The 20,567-nt window shown below is 38.9% G+C and overlaps 1 protein-coding gene and 1 long non-coding RNA gene across 2 annotated transcripts; both read left to right on the top strand.

Annotated features, from left to right (window-relative positions):
- Positions 1-857: 857 nt before the first annotated feature.
- CPNIFS (chloroplastic NIFS-like cysteine desulfurase) lies at positions 858-20,212 on the top strand. Its single transcript, XM_090000237.1, has 10 exons — positions 858-1,278; positions 6,114-6,247; positions 15,300-15,459; positions 16,171-16,357; positions 18,184-18,329; positions 18,486-18,558; positions 18,710-18,773; positions 19,377-19,476; positions 19,578-19,736; positions 19,898-20,212. The coding sequence occupies exons 1-10, from the start codon at positions 1,009-1,011 to the stop codon at positions 20,066-20,068; spliced, it is 1,464 nt and encodes a 487-aa protein (XP_089856363.1). The 5' UTR covers positions 858-1,008; the 3' UTR covers positions 20,069-20,212.
- Positions 13,026-14,091, top strand: LOC149844008 (uncharacterized). Its single transcript, XR_016431176.1, has 3 exons — positions 13,026-13,193; positions 13,297-13,519; positions 13,765-14,091. It is a non-coding gene; the product is annotated as an uncharacterized LOC149844008 (long non-coding RNA).
- Positions 20,213-20,567: the final 355 nt, after the last annotated feature.

Below are 20,567 nucleotides of genomic sequence, written 5' to 3'. Positions count from 1 at the left end.
TCTATTAATTGAAAGACCATTCAGTGAGATCAATTTTTTTTTTTTGATCTTTTGCATCTGCCTGCATTCCATAGGAAAATAATTTCCTGTTGTCAAATACCAGCAAATGCTCTCTTAAAATTTGAATTATGGGTTTATTATTCCTTGCAACTTTCTGTACACTATTCTTGAATCCATTCACTGGATTTTCAGTGGCATGAACTCAGATGGTTAATGTTTCTACATGTCATAATCAGTGGGGTTTCATTTGTTTATGTCATGTCCTAGTATTCTTTTTACATTTTCTTGTATTCTTTTGTTTTTTCAGAAATTTAAATAATATTTTTAATTTTTAATTATATAAAAATAAAAAATATTCCAAGTCGTCCGAGTTGATTCGCTGAGTCACACCGAGTTGTGAGTTAGACCCCCAAACGACTTCTGCCTGAGTTACCGTGCAAGCCAAAGGGTTTGGCGTAGTGGGATGGAGCCTAGACCGTTTGACGGGCTGTCTAGGTTCAAATCTTATGGGCGTCACCCCAATGATAAGCTGAAGATTTTTTTGCTACGGAATCTGACAAATATCTGAATTTTACGGACGTTTACATGTAAAAAAAGTGGATATCGTATGGACTTTTCATCATCCAAATGCGAATCCGAGTTCCAATCCATTTAGCCAGCATTGTAGAATATGGTATTGGCCATGTTCGATCCGAATCCGAACCGTTTACATCCCTAAAAATAAAAATAAAGAAAGTGTAAGTCGTATCGGAGGTTCGATGAAACCCGATCCATTTTCACCCTTAATTGGACCCTTCATTTAGGTCCGGGTACGCCCATCAGGGATCCGGTTTATATAGTCTTAAATCTCAGATAACGCGCGTCTTTTGACGCCGAAAATAACCCATCTCTCTCTCTCTCGTCTTCTTTGTCGTTCTAGGGCACCGAATCACAGATTCAAAGCCCTATTTCCACCCCTTTCTTTGTTTGTTTATCTCCCTTTGTTGGGTTTTTTTAGCCGTTGAAGAAATGGCGTTCCTCTCCCACTCTTCTCCTTCCTCTCACGCCTCGCTCGCCAAGATCTTCGCCCCTCCCTTCGGGAAATCCGCTGGCCTTCGTCCTCTTAGTGGCCTTTTCCCTAAATTCTTGAAACCCAGGATTGGTCAGTTCGGCGGAGCGAGTAGAAGGCGTGCTCCTCTCAAGTTCTCTACGTGCTCGTCTTCTATCGTGAAGGACAGTGAGCCGAGGACTGCATCGCTCGGCGAGATCACGCGGCCGGATTTTCCTATCCTCAGCCAGGTACCTGAAAATTTTGCCCTAAAATTACTTGTTTTTTTTTCTGTTATCGGATTAGGTTTTGTTTTTTTCCTTTACTTTAGTTGGATTTTTATGTGAACGATGGGTATTGATTGGTGCCTGTTAGACTTTAGCGATCGAATTGTATAGATGCAGCGATTTCCTTTTGATTGTGAAGAAAATTGTTGTTGTTTGTATTGGTTTACTGAATCTAAAGCGTCGTTAAGCTGAAATTGGTATTATATGCTTGAAGTAGTGGAGAAGCTAGGCCATGTTAATTTTAGGTGACTGTCATGATTTTTCTGTCTTGTGAATTTTTTTACCAGGAGAATTTGACGTGTGGAATTATGTTCTGAAAATGACGTGGAAAGGAGGATTCTCAACATACCTAAGGGTGCCGTTTCACTTTCCCTTTGTATCTTAGGTGATTTCATAAGAAAACGTCGGTTTATCTGAAGTTTTTGGTATACAGAGGAAAGTTAATAGTCCAAACGCTCAGTATTTTTTTTCTTTTTTAATGTGATGCACTGGCATCATGTTTTTTAGTTTTTTTGGTGGGCGGTTTAAATCTTAACCTGTGCTACCACCTGCTTTGGTCCTCCAGTGCCTTGGTCTGGTGGAGGTACCATCCATGCTTAACAACACCAACCACTGGTTTGTGGCCCCAAGTATCAACTGAAACTGAAGGGCGCGTTTGAATGCACGTCTGCAGCACCGCCCAGGACCCCACCGTCACCCGACACACTCATGCAGTCAAATGGGGGATGTTTATACCCGCTGTTCAGCCCGTCTGGGCTTCCCACAGGACACACTTTTTGCATTTCGCCCCCCCCCCCCTTGGAACGATGTGGAAAGGGATGGTTTAAAAAAAATGTGTCCTGGACAAGAACACTGTCCTGTCTGTGCTAGACAGTGTGTTCTATCCAAGCCTGGACAAGCAGTCAACCGTACCCGAAGAGTACACAGAGAGGTGTCATGGTGGCTGCTACCAAATGTTTTATCAGTTTCCAGCCTTGTACGCATCAGGGACTGGCAGAGTGCACTAAATGTTACAATATATTCAGACTTGCACTCTTTCAAGAAATAATTACTTCCATCAAACTATAGCTTGTATCCAACCAGGTCGTGTATGGATTTATGATTTGATGGATCTTGCTTCATTTGCATACTTAGATGCTACTACTATATTATCAAGAGGAATATCCAAAATGCTGAACCAAAGGAAACAATGAATAAACAAATATATTTAGTGTGAAAAGGGAAAGAGAGGGATTTCAACCTTGTTCTAAACCAGAACTGTTAACCAGTCAGACGTTTCTCATAGGGGTGATCACCTTGATAAATAACTATACAGTATGGACTATAGACTATTTCAACTAACGTGATTATGTCTTGATTTATATTTGTTTTCTCTTAGTATATGTACTTTTGAATTTTGGTTTTTGGTTTCATGAGGATTTTCGTTCTGTTCTGCCAACTGAGTTATCCCAATCATCCTCCATATGTTACTCCTGCTGTTGGTTGTGGATTTGTGTCATCTTTTAAAGGCAATGGATCTATTTGTTGCTTATTGTAGATTAGAACCAAATAATAGGAAGAAGTGATCTATTTCAAGCCTTCTGGTGATGATTGTATGGATGCACACTTTGAGTTAATTGCTTCAATTAGTGCTCATAAGCCCATCCCCCCCACCCCGAAAAAAAAGGAAACTTGAAGGAACTATTGGAGCATACAAGTGTGTTTTGGGAGAGGTTATCATTGCCAATCCATCTTAGTGGAATGCATGCATCTCTGCTCAAAGTTTCACATCAAAAGCTATTTTTTCGTTAAACTACTTGAGTTTTAGCAAGTTCCACTTTTGGAAGTCATATTGATTGGTCTAAAGGCTTGAAAGGGAATGTTGTTCAAGGGGAAATAATAGCTGCTGGTACCATATTCAAACAACTTACCATTCAAGAGAGTACAACTGTGGATTCTCAAAATAAGAATAGTATTCGTACATGAAATACCATTGTTGGGTATTTTGATCACAATGCAGTAACGTAGTGGAGCATTATATATTTATTTCGTTCTATATCATATTGAAATGACATGTTGAAACTATTTATTTGCCTCTTTGAATGGAGTTGCAAGGGGGTCCGACCTCAAAATAAAGAAAGATATGATGAAATTGGTGGATGCCATAAACTTGTCTGAATCAAGGTTGGGCCTTGGGTGAAAACTTGAGTAAGGCTATCCTTATGGGTTTTTTAGGTGCAATTTGGAACTTAGTACCTGCTTATTTGGTACAACTGTTTAGGCTGAATGAGAGGAATCCTTCACCTATAGATCGGTTGTGGAGTATGTATTTGCATAAGTTCATAATTACTTGCTGATTAATTATGAACTTATGCAAATACATACTCCACAACCGATCCTAGATATCAACAACTAGGATTGGTTGTTGATATATAGGATCTCCAAACTCTAACAAAACAGTCCTAGATATCAACAACTAAGTGAGTGTGTGAACAGTAAAGTGTTGCCTCCAATAAATTAAATAACATGTGATGCGCTTGCATCACGTACTCACGACAGGTATTCACCCAATTTGCATTGATTTTGTAAGTTACTTACCACGGGTGGCGGGGCACATGTGGGATCCGTTGAGAAATCTGCAAGCGACAATGTGTTAAAATGAAGTCACCCTCTGCTGAAATGAAAAAATCTTGCATTGGCCTTTTATCTAAAAAATGCGGCCCTGCCAAGGTAACATCTTCTTCTCTCTCTCTCTCTCAATAGCATATGAGAGGAGAAGGCTCCTTTATATTCAACTCTTTACATAAAGACAACTCTTTACAATTTGACGGAATCTTGACACCTCTTCTTTTTCTAATGGAGTCCTTAACTTTAGGAGTACAGTTTAGAGGATTCATTTGGATTTGATTCTGCCTCACTTGGACCTGATTCTTCTTGCTTACTAGTTTGATCCAATAAATTGCTCCTTAACAGCTCCCCTCAAGTTCAGTGGCTTCTCGAAGATGTCAAGCTTGCCACACAATACTTGAAACTGAGCAGGAGTAAGTGATTTGGTAAAAATATTGGCCAACTGATCTGATGTTGAAATATACCGAACCTCCATATTCGCTTTGTTTACATGATGCCTGACAAAGTGTAAGTCAATCTCAATATGTTTGCTTTGATTGTGGAAAACAAGATTGGCTGTCATGTACGTTTTACCAACATTATCATACCCATAGTCTCAGAGGAGGAATAGATGATACCATAAACAAGAGTACACACATGATGAAAGGAATACAAGCAAGACAAAGAAATTAACGTGGTTCAGTCTCTAGACCTATGTCCACGGCTCTCAATCTCTCTTCTGATAGGAGAAGGTTCCCTTATATTCAACTCTTTACATAAAGATAGCTCTTTTCAATTTGAGGGAATCTTGACACCTCTTCTTTCTCTAACGGAGTCCTTAACTTTAGGAGTACAATTAGCTAGTAGCTACATTAGGCAATCATCCTTGATTGGATTTTTGCCAACCTGCCAAGGTAACATCCTTATCACCATCTCTAGAAGATTCACTTGGACTCAATTCTTCTTGCTTTTACTAGATTGATCCAATTGCTCCTTAACAGTGGCAAGCCTAGAAACTAACGTCACCGACTGTAGATAGCCTAGGTAACACCAGCCATAGCCTTTCCAGGGGAATGATTTCAAAGTTAGGAGAGACGTGGAAATGGTCAAAAGTGGGTGAAAGCCAAAGAATTGCAATAGCATGCTATTTTTGTTGTACTTGGAGGGTCTTTAACCATCACAAGCCCAGGAACTTGCATAGGTTCTATCCTAGCCTAATCTGACCAATTTGGATCGATTTCAAATATTTTAGATTTTTTGAAAATGTATAGCTGGAGAATGATTGTTCATAAGTCTGCCAAAATACCACCAATTTATCCAATGGAGATTATGGAGGTCTTATATATAAATATCATTTGTGTTGTTTCTATGCAGTATCTTGTCCTGCTTACCGAACCATTATGAATGGGCATTGAAAAGTGAAAACAATGATTTCAACATAAAGAACAGAATAAACCTTATTCAGGTACAGTAGCAAAGGAGTCCTTATCCAGTTAGGCAGCATAAGGTCCATCTGTTTATCATCTCCAGGTAAAAGGGAAAAACATAGATGGGTAGTTAGGATCGATTCTTGCTTTTTGTGTTCCTCTGAGTTGTTATTGTTTGATAACATTTGCTTCTGCAGATCAAGCTTGAGTTCATTTGATTTCAGAGTCGTATTCTAGACTTTGTTAGCTGAACCATGTCTATTTATGTGTGGTGTAACAGATATGCATTTCTCAATGTTAGCTTACTGGTTTTGCTTTAAGCTATAATCTAGCAATTATGTCTGTACTCTATATGTTCAAGGGTGCAAACTGCTGAGAAAGGTTGGTAGTGTTTTGTAGTCATGTGTGCAGGCATTGCACATGTTCATCTTAATTCTCAGTTTTTACATCGTCATAACTGCATTTTTTATTTTATTCTAATTGCAGTTGAATCTTTTATGACGGTAGAGTCTTGCACTTACAAAAGACATGCATTCTCTCCTGTTAAAGCCCCTCTTTTTCCACCCTCCTGGTTCAGGATACTGTTATGGACTTTTCTGATCTAGTTCAGGAGTTATGATTCAGATGCCTTCTAGGCCCTAGGTGGTGCTTTCTTTCTTTTAATTTGTCTGCTAGGTGACATGACTGAATTGCTTTTTGTTCAACTATAACTTCTAAGAGACCTCTATGTGGTGGAGGGTTTTTTTAGTCATTTTAGATTTCAAAGTGATGGTATAAGTTTTACAGGAGGTGAATGGTTCCAGTCTGGTGTATTTGGACAATGCAGCTACATCTCAAAAGCCTTCTGCTGTTTTAGAGGTTCTAATTGATTATTACGAGCGCTACAATTCAAATGTTCATCGTGGCATTCATTTTTTAAGGTATCCAATCTTCCAAAGCTCTCTCTCTCTCTCTCATACTTGCACACATGCATACATGTACATGCCAAAAATTTATTGCTGTATCTAAGATTTTTTTCTCTTGGTGTTTGAGGAGGTCAAGTATTTTACATATATTTTTTTCCGAAAAGGACTCCATGGCCTTTGAAATTTGTATATTCCAAAATTACCTTAATCAAAGTAAATCTATTCCCTTCTTTTTGCCTCTAATAAACATGAGTTGTGAGTATATGTGGACCTTTTTGGGGATTTAGGTTTTCACCCTTCCAACCCTTGCCTCCTTGTGAAAAAAGAAAGAAAAGTGAGAGAGAAAAAGCTCTTGTTGGGTAAGCTTACATGTATTGTATCAGAAAAGCAAGGACAAAAGGTTTAGTTCATTGGATGTGTTGAGAAGTGTAATATGCTTTGTACTATGTCACATAGGTGCGGATGCGGTGATGTGGCACTTAAAAAAATTTGGGTGCAGGAGTGTGTGTGTGTGTGTGTGTATATATATATATATATATATATATATATATATATATATAGAGAGAGAGAGAGAGAGAGAGAGAGAGAGAGAGAGAGAGAGAGAGAGAGAGAGAGTTTGGGTATGGATCATGTGGATCTATATTAAGATCCACACTTGATCCAGACCCACCTTTTTAAATAAAAAGGTGGGGCACGAAGCCCCTCTCTCAGTTTGAGTTTAGATCAAGTGTGGACCCAGATCCACCTTTTTTAATAAAAAGATGGGGGCACTAAAGGAGAATGAAACCCCCGTTTTTTCTCTCTCTCTCGGGTAAGAAGAAGAAGAAGAAGAAGAAGAAGAAGAAGAAGAAGAAGAGGAGGATTTCCTCTCTTCGGTTGCTTGTTTGGTGCCTCGTTGTACCACTTGTGTGCTTGCTTGTGTTGCTTGCAGGTTTGTTCGTGCTTCTTGGTGATTGCCTACCACACTGCTTGCCTTTGTGGCTTCGCGTATAGTCATTCCTCCTGAGTTGCTGCTTACCCACGGGCCTCTAGCTTCGTTGGGCCTCCTAAGTGCTGAGAGCACTGATTGGGCATCCGCTCTTACGCGATGGCCTTCAATAAGCTTCCTCCCACACAATGCTTCTGCTTCTTGATGTCTCCTCTCGACGCACCGCCTCGGGTTGCTCCAGTGTGCCGCTGTCGCTCATAGGCTTGCCTAATTCGTATCCTAGGCGCCTCACGGTCCTTAGAAAAAAAACTGTGACAACTAGTATCAGAGTTGTGTGGTCGTGTGGCGCCTAGGATACGGACTAGGCAAGCCTGTGGGTCGGAATTGGCACACTGGAACAACCCAGGGCAGTCCATCGAGAGGATGCACTGAGGAACGAAAGCGATGTGTGAGGCAGCTTATTGAGGGCCACCGCGTTGGAGCGGATGCCCAATCAGTGCTATCAGCACTTGGGAGGCCTAGCGAGGCTAGAGGCTTATGGGCAAGCAGCAACCTAGGAGGAATGGCCATATGCGAAGCCACAAAGACAAGCGGTGTGGCGGGCAATCACCAAGGAGCACGAACAACCCGCAAGCACACAAGTGGTGCAGCGAGGCACCGAACAAGCAACCAAAGGGGCAAATGCACAATGTCCAAGAAATTCAACTTGTATTCATAAGTTGGCTAAGCAACTAAGAGGCGACATGTAGACTCACTGTGGGGCAATGTGAGGTGGAAGGTCTTGGAGAGTGGGCTTTTGAGGGGAGCTCTAAGAAGAAGTGCATGGGGCAACATTGTGATGTGTCCCGAGCAAATGAGGTGCTTCATGTTGAGTCATTTGATGCCATCTTCCAAAAAAACTCAATAAGAAGCAAAAAATAAGGATTGTTTACCTTAACCCACTTCCTTAAGTGAAAAAGGGTGAAAATGCACTATTACTTGAGCAAACTGCAAAAGCCCTCTCCCTTGCACATAGATCGGCCCCCAAATCGCTCTCACAACTCCTAGGGTGTGTGAGTTTCCCTCTAATGACTTCTACACAAATGAGGAAGTCGGCCATCAAGATATCTTTAAAACCTAAAAAATAAAAAATATGATTAAGCAATTTTTAAAGTGCGCCGAAGGTGTATCGATACATCCTGTATCGTACTGTACAGTATGATACTTATCGTTACTATTATTTTTTTTATATGAGACACTTGTATCACAATATGAGTGTGCCTCATATCTATATTGAATTTGATACCAGGTTTACTTGGATTTACTTTATGAAAAATAGAAATGAACTCTTTGACATTTTCAAGAAATATAGTGGAAAATCAGTTCTATACTATAATTAAAGCTATTCACACAGTTTCTGGTGGAGAGTATACTAGTGGCATATTTGAAAATCTCTTGCAAAACAAAGGAACTGAACATTAAAAAACTTATCCCTACACACCTAAGCAAAATGGTGTGGTAAAGAGAAAGAATGAATATATCTTAGAGACTACTAGGGCATTACTGGTTGATGGAAGAGTACCTAAAGAATATTGAGCAGATACAGCTTGTATGGGTGTGTATCAAATCAATCATGTGCTATGTCACTTGGGTACGAGTGTGGGTACAGGTACAAAGGGTACAACACGGCGATTCCAAAAAATGTGGGTACAGGGACACAACTATATATATATATATATTAAATATTGCATAAATAAAAAATAAATTTAAAATAAACTGATTATAATCTAAATATATATGATATATCTAAGATATACTTTATATATTGAAAATATAAAGTTATAAACTGAAAATATAATTATAAATTATAAATTGAATACAAACTTGTATGTAAAGAGGGTAAACTGGCGTGTCCAGGTGTCGACACGGAGACATGTGTCTACATGGGTACGAAGGGCAAAATGGAGTGTCCGTGTTACATAGATCATATGCCATCAAGTGTGCTTAAAGGTATATCTCTATTTCAAAATTTGTATGGATATGTGCCTAATTATAGCATGATGAAAGTCTTTGGGTAAAGTATTGTTTTTTGGGGCTTTCTCATAAACAAAAGGGATATAAGTGTTATAATTCAATGAAGAAACGGGTATGGATTTCAAGGCATGTGGTATTTCATGAGGATGCACCTTATTTTAGCAAGATTGAACCTAAAGAAAAGGATGTTGGTGATTTCTCTTTCTTAATGCCTTTTCTTGAGCCAAAGGAGGTGGAGAATAATGTGGGAGTTCACGGGGAGATAACTCAAAATAAAGGGAATAAGTTTAGTCTATCCTACGCCAGAAGGCAAGACAATGTGGTAGAAATACCATTTTTAGATCAAATAGAATATGAGGGAGCAGAAAATCCAGAGGCCAATTTTGATCTCATTCTAGCTGATTCAGAGCACACAACTCCGCCTGTGTAGTTATACACTGCCGGTCCCAAGCCCGGATAAAGGAGGAGGGTTGCGGTAGGCCTGTGACAGCCAGCATAAAAACTTTGTCATATCCTATGAAAATGAACCAATATGAGAATTTCGTTGGGGCGTTCCCTACTGAGCGATGCGCTGTACTCTCTAGGCCCGGAGGCAGTGATAAATGTGCAAGGGTTGCTAGGTCGTCGCCCAGAAGCGACGCGTCACACCGGCGCCCGGGTGTGGTGTCAAATAGGCAAGGGTTCCCTCACTTTGTTGGACGGGTGGGGGTAAAGAAGTTAGTCCAAGACCATAAAATTAGGTTAGCCACTTGGAACATAGGGTCTTTAACTGGTAAGTTGGTAGAGTTAGTAGATGTTATGTGTAGGAGAAAAATTGATATTTTATGTCTTCAAGAGACCAAATGGGTAGGTGAGAAAGCTAAAGTGATAGAACCTTGGGGATATAAGATTTGGTATACAGGAATAAATAAGAATAGGAATGGAGTAGGGATTGTTATGAGTCGTCAGTTTATAGATAATGTAGTTGAAGTCCGTAGGAAGGGTGATAGAATTTTACTTATTAAATTAGTATTAGGTACGGATATTATTAATATTATTAGTGTTTATGCACCTCAAGTAGGTTTAGATGATTCCATTAAGCATCAATTTTGGGAAGATTTAGATGGAGTAGTACAAGAGACATCTTATGGAGAAAAGCTTTTCATCGGCGGTGACCTTAATGGACATGTAGGCATTAGTAGGGATGGATTTGAGAATATCCATGGAGGCTATGGTATAGGAGAAAGAAATGAAAGTGGAGAAAGGATTTTAGATTTTTGTTTGTCCTATGATATGATCTTAGCAAACACTTGGTTTAGGAAGAGGGAGTCTCACCTAGTAACATTTAAAAGTGGGGTTAATACGAGTCAGATAGATTTTTTCCTACTTAGAAAGAGAGATAGGGGTTGTTGCATCGATTGTAAGGTTATACCAGGAGAAAGTGTAGCTACACAACATAGAGTCTTAATTTTAGATCTTAGAATTAGACAATGCCGCAAAAGGGATAGACATAGGATAGATCCTAGAATTAAGTGGTGGGCACTGAAAGGAGCTAAACAAGGAATGTTTGTAGAGCAGGTAGTTAAGGAAGTTGATTGGTGTCTCGAGGAGGATTCAGAATCAATGTGGAATAAGATAGCGGGTGGTATGAGAAAAGTAGCTAAGGAGGTATTGGGTGAGTCTAAAGGCGGTGCACCACTAGGTAAGGATACATCATGGTGGAACGAGGATGTCAAATTAGCTATTAAGGTTAAAAGAGAGTGTTATAGAAATCTAAGTAAGAGTCGTGATAATGAGAATTTGGAGAAGTATATGATAGCAAAGAAGGAAGCTAAAAAAGTTGTTCGAAACGCGAGGGCTAAGGTATATAAGGAGGTTTATGACAAGTTGGATACCAAAGAAGGCGAGAAGGATATTTATAGGCTTGCAAAGATGAGAGATAGGAAATCGAAGGATTTGGGTATGGTTAGATGTATCAAAGATGAAACGCAAAGGGTTTTAGTCAAAGATGAGGAGATTAAGGAGAGATGGAAAGATTATTTTGATAAGCTATTTAATGATAGTCATGCTCAAGATCTTGGAGACTTCTCCATTCCTTTTCATGAGATAAATCGTGACTTCATGCGCAAGATTCAAAAGAAAGAAATTGCAGAGGCTTTGAAGAAAATGAAATCAAGAAGGGCAGTTGGCCCAGATGGTATACCTATCGAGGCTTGGAAATGCTTGGGAGAGAAAGGTTTAGAATGGTTGACAAATCTTTTTAACTTGATTTGGCGAACAAATAAGATGCCTAATGAGTGGAGGAAGAGTACTTTGGTGCCTTTATATAAGAATAAGGGTGATATACAAGATTGCACAAACTATCGTGGTATAAAACTCATGAGTCATACTATGAAACTTTGGGAGAGGGTGATTGAGTCTAGGTTGAGGAAGGTTGTCATGATATCGGAGAATCAATTTGGTTTTATGCCTGGAAGATCAACTATGGAAGCTATACATCTTCTTAGACAACTTATTGAAAGATATAGAGAGAGGAACAAAGATTTGCATATGGTTTTTATTGATTTAGAGAAGGCATACGATAGAGTACCTAGGGACGTTCTCTGGTGGACAATGATGAAGAAAGGTGTTTCTCTCAAGTACATTAGTATAATTAAAGATATGTATGAAGGAGTAGTAACCAATGTCCGCACTTGTGGAGGGGTGACAACCAATTTCCCGATAACGGTTGGGTTACATCAAGGATCTGCTTTAAGCCCTTTCCTATTTGCGATAGTGATGGATGAGCTTACGAGATCAATTCAAGAAAATGTACCGTGGTGTATGTTGTTTGCTGATGATATTGTTTTGATTGATGAGTCTAGAGCTGGGGTTAATGCTAAGTTAGAATTATGGAGACAGACATTGGAAGCTAGAGGTTTTAAGTTGAGTAAGAGTAAGACTGAATATATGGAATGTCGGTTTAGTAAGCAACGAAGTAGTGATGGGAGTGTAGTGAAGCTTGGTGAGCAAGATATACCGGTGAATGATTATTTCAAATATTTGGGATCCATCATTCAAAAGTATGGAGAAATTGATGGAGATGTAAATCATAGGATAAAGGTTGGGTGGATGAAATGGAAAAGTGCTACTGGAGTGCTGTGCGATCGTAGAATGCCATTGCGGTTGAAGGGAAAGTTTTATAGGACGACTATTAGACCCGCTTTACTATATGGTACGGAATGTTGGGCTGCCAAGAGACATCATATTCAAAAAATGAGTGTAGCTGAGATGCGGATGCTTAGATGGATGTGTGGAAATACAATAAAAGATAAGATTCGGAACGAAGAGATACGTAAGAAGGTAGGTGTTGCACCCATTGAAAATAAGATGCGAGAGAATCGTTTACGGTGGTTTGGACATATTCGGCGAAGGCCTAATGATGCTCCAGTTAGAAGGTTGGAGAAATGGGAAAATATATTAGTTAAAAGAGGTCGGGGTAGGCCTAGGAAGACTTGGATGGAGATGATAGGAAAGGATATGAATGCTTTGAACCTCACCGAGGACATGGCGTTGGATAGAAATGATTGGAGGAAAAGGATTCATGTGGAAGACCCAAAATGAATTTCTTTTTTGGTTCATATCGCTGACCCCAATTGTTTTGGGATGAAGGCGTAGTTGTTGTTGTTGTTGTTGTTGTTGTTGTTTGTCTAGCTGATTCAGAGCACACCAGTCAAGAGTTCTCTTCTTTTGAACTTTCTCCACCTCAGGTATGTCGTAGTTATAGAGTTTCTATTCTGCCTACTCGTTTTTTGTCACGAGTCCTTTTCTCCTTATCAATGTGCTTTTCTTTCTTTAATCCATTCTTATATAGAGCCTAGTTCATATGCAAATGAAGCCTAAAAAAAGGAGTGGCAATAGGCAATGATAGAGGAGTTGCAAGCTCTTGAAAGAGTGCATGCATGGGACCTTATTGACCTTCCGCCCGACAAGAATGTAGTAGGGAGCAAGTGGGTATACAAGATCAAGACTAAGGCAGATGGATCGGTTGAGAGATATAAGGTGAGATTCGTGGCTAAAAGCTATATCCAACAGTTTGTCATTGATTTTGTTGAAACCTTTGCACCAGTGGACTACATGACAACTATAAAAACTTTACTTGCAGTTGTTGCAATTTGTCAATGAAATCTTTGGCAGCTTGATGTGAAAAACACCTTTTTGAATGGAGATTTAGTGGATGAGGTCTATATGGAGCTGCCTCAAGGGTATTCAAATTCTCAGGGACGAGTATGCAGATTGTCGAGAGCTCTGTGTGGGCTCAAGCAAGCACCACATGCATGGTTTGAAAAAATTAATAATGCCGTAAAGTCTCTTGACTTTGATCAGAGGTATCATGACCCTGTTTTGTTTGTATTCTCTTCCAAACATGGAAAATGTATATTGCTTTTATATGTTATGATATGATAATCACCGGAGATGATGCACAAAAAATTGTGTACACCAAGAAATATTTGAGATGAAGGATTTGGGATATTTGAATATTTTCTAAGTCTGGAAGTGGCATACTAAAAAAGAGTGTTGTATTTGTCTCATAAGTATGCAACAGATCTAGTGATGAAGTCTAGACTTGCAGATGACTGTAGAAGGGTGATTACTCCTATGGAAGCAAATGTCAGGTTGAGAGTCGCAGATGGTGAGAAACTTGAAGATCTTGTTTTCTGTAAGCAGCTTGTTGGTAGTTTGATTTACTTAACTATCTCTAGACCTGATATCATGTATGCATTGCATGCAGTTAGTTAGTTTATGAGTGCCCCTACTTCAGTTCATCTATCAGCAATGCTCAGAATAATTCTGCCAATGGTTTGACTGGGCATTCTGGCTAATGCCCAAGGATATGTTGTTCCTCTCTCCTCTCTGTGTTTCAATTGGCTGCATGTTATTTTCATCGGTGAATTACTTAAGCACATATAAGTATGTGATCCCTCCAAGAAACACTTGCTTTGGTTTTCATGTTGACATCATTTTTTCATAAAATTACTATGTAGCTTTTGTTTCAAGCTCACTCATTGGCTGAAACTGTTGATGCAAATGTTATAGGCATGATGTGTGTCTTCTGTGAATCTGGTGCCTCATCTAGAATCAGAAAAAAGGTAGCTATCCCATCTTAGGAGTCTGGAATATTGTTGCATCTCATTTATTTTACTGAAACCACACGGTTGTTTTCTATGATCAGATAGGCAAGGCCTTTATTTTAGACCAGCATATTAACTCTTTATATAATTAGTGAAGGGTGTGCATCAGTTGAGAAATAAGCTTTTGAAGATGTGGTATTAATTTAAATAGCATCATGATTGGTACTTTGAAAAGAAGAATCCATTTTGTTGATTTGGAACTTTCTTTTCTGAAGTAAAGAAACATGATAGGGTATATCCAGTGTTAAACTATGTTTATGGATTGGGTGGCCAGGAGTCACCATTGCACTCCAAAAAATGCACCTAAATTTAGGAGAATAAATAGGTCCCAGCCATGACAGGTTAACCATTGGCCTTCTAGCAGATGTAGACAAGGTAACATTATCTGCCTGAATGAGTCTATGCATAAGGACGGCATTGGTAGATCTCTTCCTAAAGTATTGTTCTTTCTTTCCTCCCATAGTGTCCACAATGCAGTCTTTAGCCAGCATTTCCAAATAAATTTCCAGTCCTTAAGAATAGAATTGGAGACGTCACACCTTTTTCACAAAGCTATCTGGTGGTAATAGAATTTGATGTTTGTATTCATCTTTGCAAAGAGAGTAAATATCTCCTGGTATATGTGTGGATATGTGAGGGATTCAAAATGAATCTATTTTATGCTTTTAAGCTGGTACACTTATACAGATGCTTGAAGAGTTGCATATTAGACAGTGGTTCCATTCTATTCTGTTCTATTTGTTTTCATTTCATAAACTTAGGTACCTTATGAATGTTGATTATTCCTCAAGTTGTTGACTAGTTGCAACTTTGGAGGGCTATGGACTAGTTATGTTCATGTCTATTATCCAACGTTATTATTCACAGTTAAAGACAAATTTGTATGTCTTTGCTATTATTTATCTCTTTTGGCCAATCTCTTCCTGATAAATATTATAGTCTGTGACAGTAATCATACCTTTTGTTGTTAATTCAGTGCAAAAGCTACCGATGCGTATGAGCTGGCGAGGAAGAAAGTGTCAGTTTTCATTAATGCTTCAGAACCTAGAGAAATTGTGTTCACAAAAAATGCCACTGAAGCTATAAATCTTGTGGCATATTCTTGGGGCCTTTCCAACCTAAAGTCTGGAGATGAGGTCTGGTTAATAAGATTTTGCTTATTTTATGTTTCATATACCATGTTGAATCTCATTGTATTCTGAGGATAAATGTATTGACTTGGATAACTGGTTGATTGTCCTTGGTTCAGTTTAATGAGATCTGCAGTCTGGATAGTTGCTTTTTTTTCCTTGTAACTTGAATAAGCTAGTGTGCAAAGGACACAAATTTAATACATGTTTTTTTTCCTCTCGCTGGGTGGTCCCTGGCAATGGTAGACAGAACCACTGTGAAATTATATAGAAAACATCAATGTCGTCCCATCATTAGTGATTGAGACTTTTTTTTGTTGCACTTTTGATTGGTTTACATTGATAAACCATTAATTTGATGGTTTGGGTTCCTTAGGCTTCAATTGGGGACCCAACCAATATAGGAGTTTTCTTCAACTACAGGATATACAACTTGGATTCATTTCAAATCTCTAGAAGTTTGTGATTGCATCACTATAGAACTCCAGGTTCTAGAAGTTATTCCTTCCAAAGTCTAATACAGCTAAAATCCTTTAGTTGGTGTCTTTGAAATAGAAATTCTTGACTGCAACACATTTTGATTTGTAAAGGCTATAACTTGTGCATTTTCGAGCTCTTTTCCATCTTGGGTCTTCTGCCTGCTATTATCTCTTCCTATGACAGTAAGACACTGTTATTCTATATCTCTTTAAAATTCATTCTTTTTCTTTTTTGCAGATTTTACTTACCATAGCTGAGCATCACAGTGCTATAGTCCCTTGGCAAATAGTTGCTGAAAAAACAGGGTCAGTTCTGAGGTTTGTAAGTTTAACAAAAGATGAAGTTCCTGATATGGAAGAGTTCAAAGAACTGCTTTCCAAGAAGACAAAGATTGTTGTTGTCCATCATGTATCAAATACACTAGGTATACACATTACTTTTGCTATCACTATCTAAGCAGGTTCTTTCTAGCAATAGTGGACCTTGTGATTTTAAATATAATTTGATCATTGTCTCATGCATCTGTATCTAAATGATTTTTCATTATAATGATTAAGGGCATGCTCTTTCCGTATATTATAGGCATAGAATTTGCAAAACTTGCTTCTTTGGCACCTCCTTTTACAGTTGGTAACAAATTATCATGCCACTCACTAACAATAATTCGTGCAAATGAAAGCGCACTTTAAAGGCCTGTGTCTTTGTTTGGAAGGATTATCTTTGAGCTATGTCACATAGGTGCAGGTGCGGATGCGGGTGCGGGTACGGATGTGGATGCGGCGATGCAACACTTTAAAAAGACTTGGGTGCGGGGTGCGGGGAGGGTATATATATATATATTTTTTAACAGTTTTATGTGTGTGCATTTATGAATTTATATATATATATAATATTAGATAAAAATGGACTTGATTAGGGTTAACTGAATTTACTTTTGGATAGAAATGGACCTCAGTGTGGTTGAATTCACCTAACACAAAGGAAGCTGTGTCCAAGTGTCACACCCACCTGGGTGCGATGCGGGTGCGGTGCCCTATTAGAAGAATCGGTGTTACATAGTCTTTGAGAAGATGCACTAATTTTTGTAGGTGTAAGATCAAAATATAATATTGCTAATATGTTTGCTTACCACCCCTTTGGTTCACAATTCATACTAACATATTAAAATAAAGCCTGCCATACATTCATCAGATCATGCTGCTGGAGGCTTATGCCTTGTGCAAATAAATGCTGTCAAGATTGTCCAAAAGATAATTTTTTTTAATATAGTAGCCATAAGATTTTTTGCCAGCCTGGGTGACTGGGGTACCCCAGTGTTACTCATATACTTTTGTCATTGCGTAGTTTAGATATTTCGTAGGTTTTACATTCTAGTGTTTCATCTTGTTCTGGTTATCCAATTCACCTTTCTACCCCATTTCACATGTTAATTCATGTCAAATAAATTTTGGCTATAAGCCTATAACTCCTCCAACATTAAGTTGGCATTTGCACAAAACTGTCTGGAGCTTCATCTCAGATTAGAAATTCAGTTTCCAATCACATCAGTGAGCTAATTTATTAGCCTGGCATGCCTTGGCTATTGAAGATGAACATTTTGAAATGGTTTGATGGTATTAATTATTTCTATTTGTCAACATGATTCATCGTGCATGAACAATGCATTTATGTTTGAGTTCACGGGAAGCTTGATGATCAAATAATTCTAAGTTCTACTTTGATGCATGCTTTTTCTACTTAAAAATTGGAGAAAATGTAGAGGGTACCTGAAGCTTTTTATTATTGGTCTATGTTGTCTGGAAGGGGATAATGAGGCAAGGGGATGGGATATACCACATTTGTATTTACTGGTATGTATTGACTAGCACTCTTGGCCCCAACAGAACCTCATTAGAGTGAAAATATGTCATCGTTAGATGTGACTAATTCAATTGTTTATGGCTGGGGAAGCATTAGTTAGTCTTCGTAAAGCTTTTATGGATTCTGGCTGCCAAAATAACATGCCTATCAACCAGCATAAAAAAATGCAAAAAATTACCAAGAAAAAGAGAGGAGAGGAAGAAGGTAAAATATGGCAAAAAAGAAAACAAGATGAAAGAAGTACAAAGACAAATTGGGGTAACAAAAGTCAGGAAAACGAAGATGAAGAATGGACTGTACTTACAGTGGTTGTGCTGATTTTTTTTTAGTTTATCGTCAATCCATCTATGTGGAAAATGATTGGCCATGTGATATTACACTGGAAATCAGGTTCTATCCTTCCCATCAAAGAAATTGTGGATTGGTCTCACAGCGTTGGGGCTAAAGTGCTTGTTGATGCCTGCCAAAGCGTTCCACATATGGTGGTTGATGTGCAGAAACTTGGTCCAGATTTTCTTGTTGCATCTTCTCACAAGGTTGGTATTCTCTTTGTGAATTGGAAATGCGAATGATTACATTATTGTTTTAAATTATCTATAGTGCACTTGATATCACATTAAAGTGGGAAAAAACCTTAGTGTAATTCCAGAAAGTAGTCCGGTTGTTCCCACTAAGAATTAAACCTATCTCAGATGTGTGGACCTACAGGCATTGGATTTTTGTATGGTAAAAGTGAGCTCTTGGCTGCAATGCCTCCTTTCTTAGGTATTCTTTCTGTTTACCTTTTTTTTGTGATTTTTTGTAACCACTCAATATGTTTTCTCGATGCCAAAGTTCTAGAAAATTTATTTTTATGGTTGCCGTTTGATTATTTTGTTGCTTTGTGATCCATTTTGTTCTACATGCTTCATGGTAGGTGGTGGAGAAATGATCGCAGATGTATTTCTAGATCACTCCACTTATGCTGATCCTCCTTCAAGGTAAATATCCAATTTTAATAAGTTTTTGAAATTTTTCGAAAGCTATCCTGAGTCTGCAGTTTTGTATGTGCAAGAAAAAATTTGTATAGTTGGAATAGCTGGTGCTGATTCTTGTTTAAGCAAGCTCTGTTTACTAGATCGGTTAACTCCCATGGTGTTTATTGAAGTTTTTTTCATTTTTTGCCTAGGCAATATTTTCTTGTTAGCAGTCCCAGATGATTTTGTGTTTCTTTTTGTTACTCAAGATTTGTTTCCTGTAGTAACTACAAAGTTACCCTCTGCTAGACTAGTTATACTATTTAAAATTGAATTTGACTGTGCCTAACACAATGCCGTACGTGTGGTATCTGTTAAAAAAGAAAGTGGCGTTCATGGTGCTTGGCTTATTTGCAAACAATCCTTCTGCTAGTTATTTGAGGCATTTTCATCATTACTGGAAAAACAATTCATATAATTCAGGCATTTATTAGACCCGACAGACAGTCAACTTGTGATGTGCTTACGGGGTTCCCTACAAGTCTGTTCTGTTTCACAATTACAAAAGTCGGTGGTTGTTTTCTTTTGTTTATTCACTTTCTAATCTCGTATCTCAATGCTTGGTAGATTTGAAGCTGGAACCCCTGCAATTGGTGAAGCCATTGGACTGGGGGCTGCAATTGATTATCTGTCAAGCATTGGCATGCAGAGGATTCATAGTTACGAGGTGGTCACCGTCTCCTCTATACTTTCATTGCTTTATCCCAACATATTCTGCTAATGCTAGGAATTTCTATGAAATCTTTTTGTTTCTTGTATCTGTTTCAGCTAGAGCTGGCCAATTATCTCTACCATGCTCTTCAGTCGGTGCCAAACATTCACATCTATGGCCCTGCTCCTTCAGAGACTGTTGAGCGTGCTGCTCTCTGTTCTTTCAACATCACCAACATACATCCAACTGATATTGCGACCTTTCTTGATCAGCAGGTGTGTGTGTGTGTGTGAGTGACCATTTATTGGATCAAGCTGGGATTGCCCTACATGCTCATATGCGTGCATCATGTGAACATGCATGGTCAGACTTGCACAGGGCATCTCTGCAAGTGGCAGCATCTCTTGTTCTAACAATGATGTTTGGATTTCCCCAGCATGGAGTTGCCATCAGGTCTGGCCACCATTGTGCCCAGCCACTCCACAGATCATTGAACGTGAACGCAAGCGCACGAGCTAGCCTTTATTTTTACAACACCAAAGATGATGTTGATAGATTTATCCAGGCCCTTAATGACACTGTGAGCTTCTTCACCTCTTTTCAGTAACAGTCTGGCACCCTCCTTTTGGCCGATCCTAGTTCATGTTTTTGCACCCTTCTTTTTGCATGCAATAGGGAAAGGGCGAATGCATCTTTTAAGCTTCACATTCTGCCATTTTCAGTTCTTGTATATATAACTGTTTCGTTAGTAGTAGTAGTATGCTTGTATTTTTATTGTATGGAGAGAAGACCCTCCCAAGTTGGGCTGAATTATCAGTAGCATGCTTGATGTGGCTTTTCTAGATTGCGATGGATGGCTGAATTATCAAGATTTGGGCTTGGCTTGGACACGCAAGGGTCCATCAGGCTTTGGGGAATTAGCTTGATAGATTGCTTGGTGGGGCTCTAGGCCTAGTCCAATCAGGCTTATGCCCTTATGCATTGGTAGGGCATGGCTATTGAAAGAAACTTGCAAACGGGTTCAAGCTCCCTATCTGGCATATGGTCGAGGTCTGGGCACAAACTCGGTCCATGCTGAGTTGGGTAAAACCTGATCCTGCATTTTC

Source organism: Nuphar pumila, chromosome 3 (genome assembly GCF_984573655.1).
Source record: "Nuphar pumila chromosome 3, dmNupPumi1.hap1.1, whole genome shotgun sequence".
NCBI classification, from domain to species: domain Eukaryota; kingdom Viridiplantae; phylum Streptophyta; class Magnoliopsida; order Nymphaeales; family Nymphaeaceae; genus Nuphar; species Nuphar pumila.
This window is presented reverse-complemented; position numbering and strand designations above follow the sequence as displayed.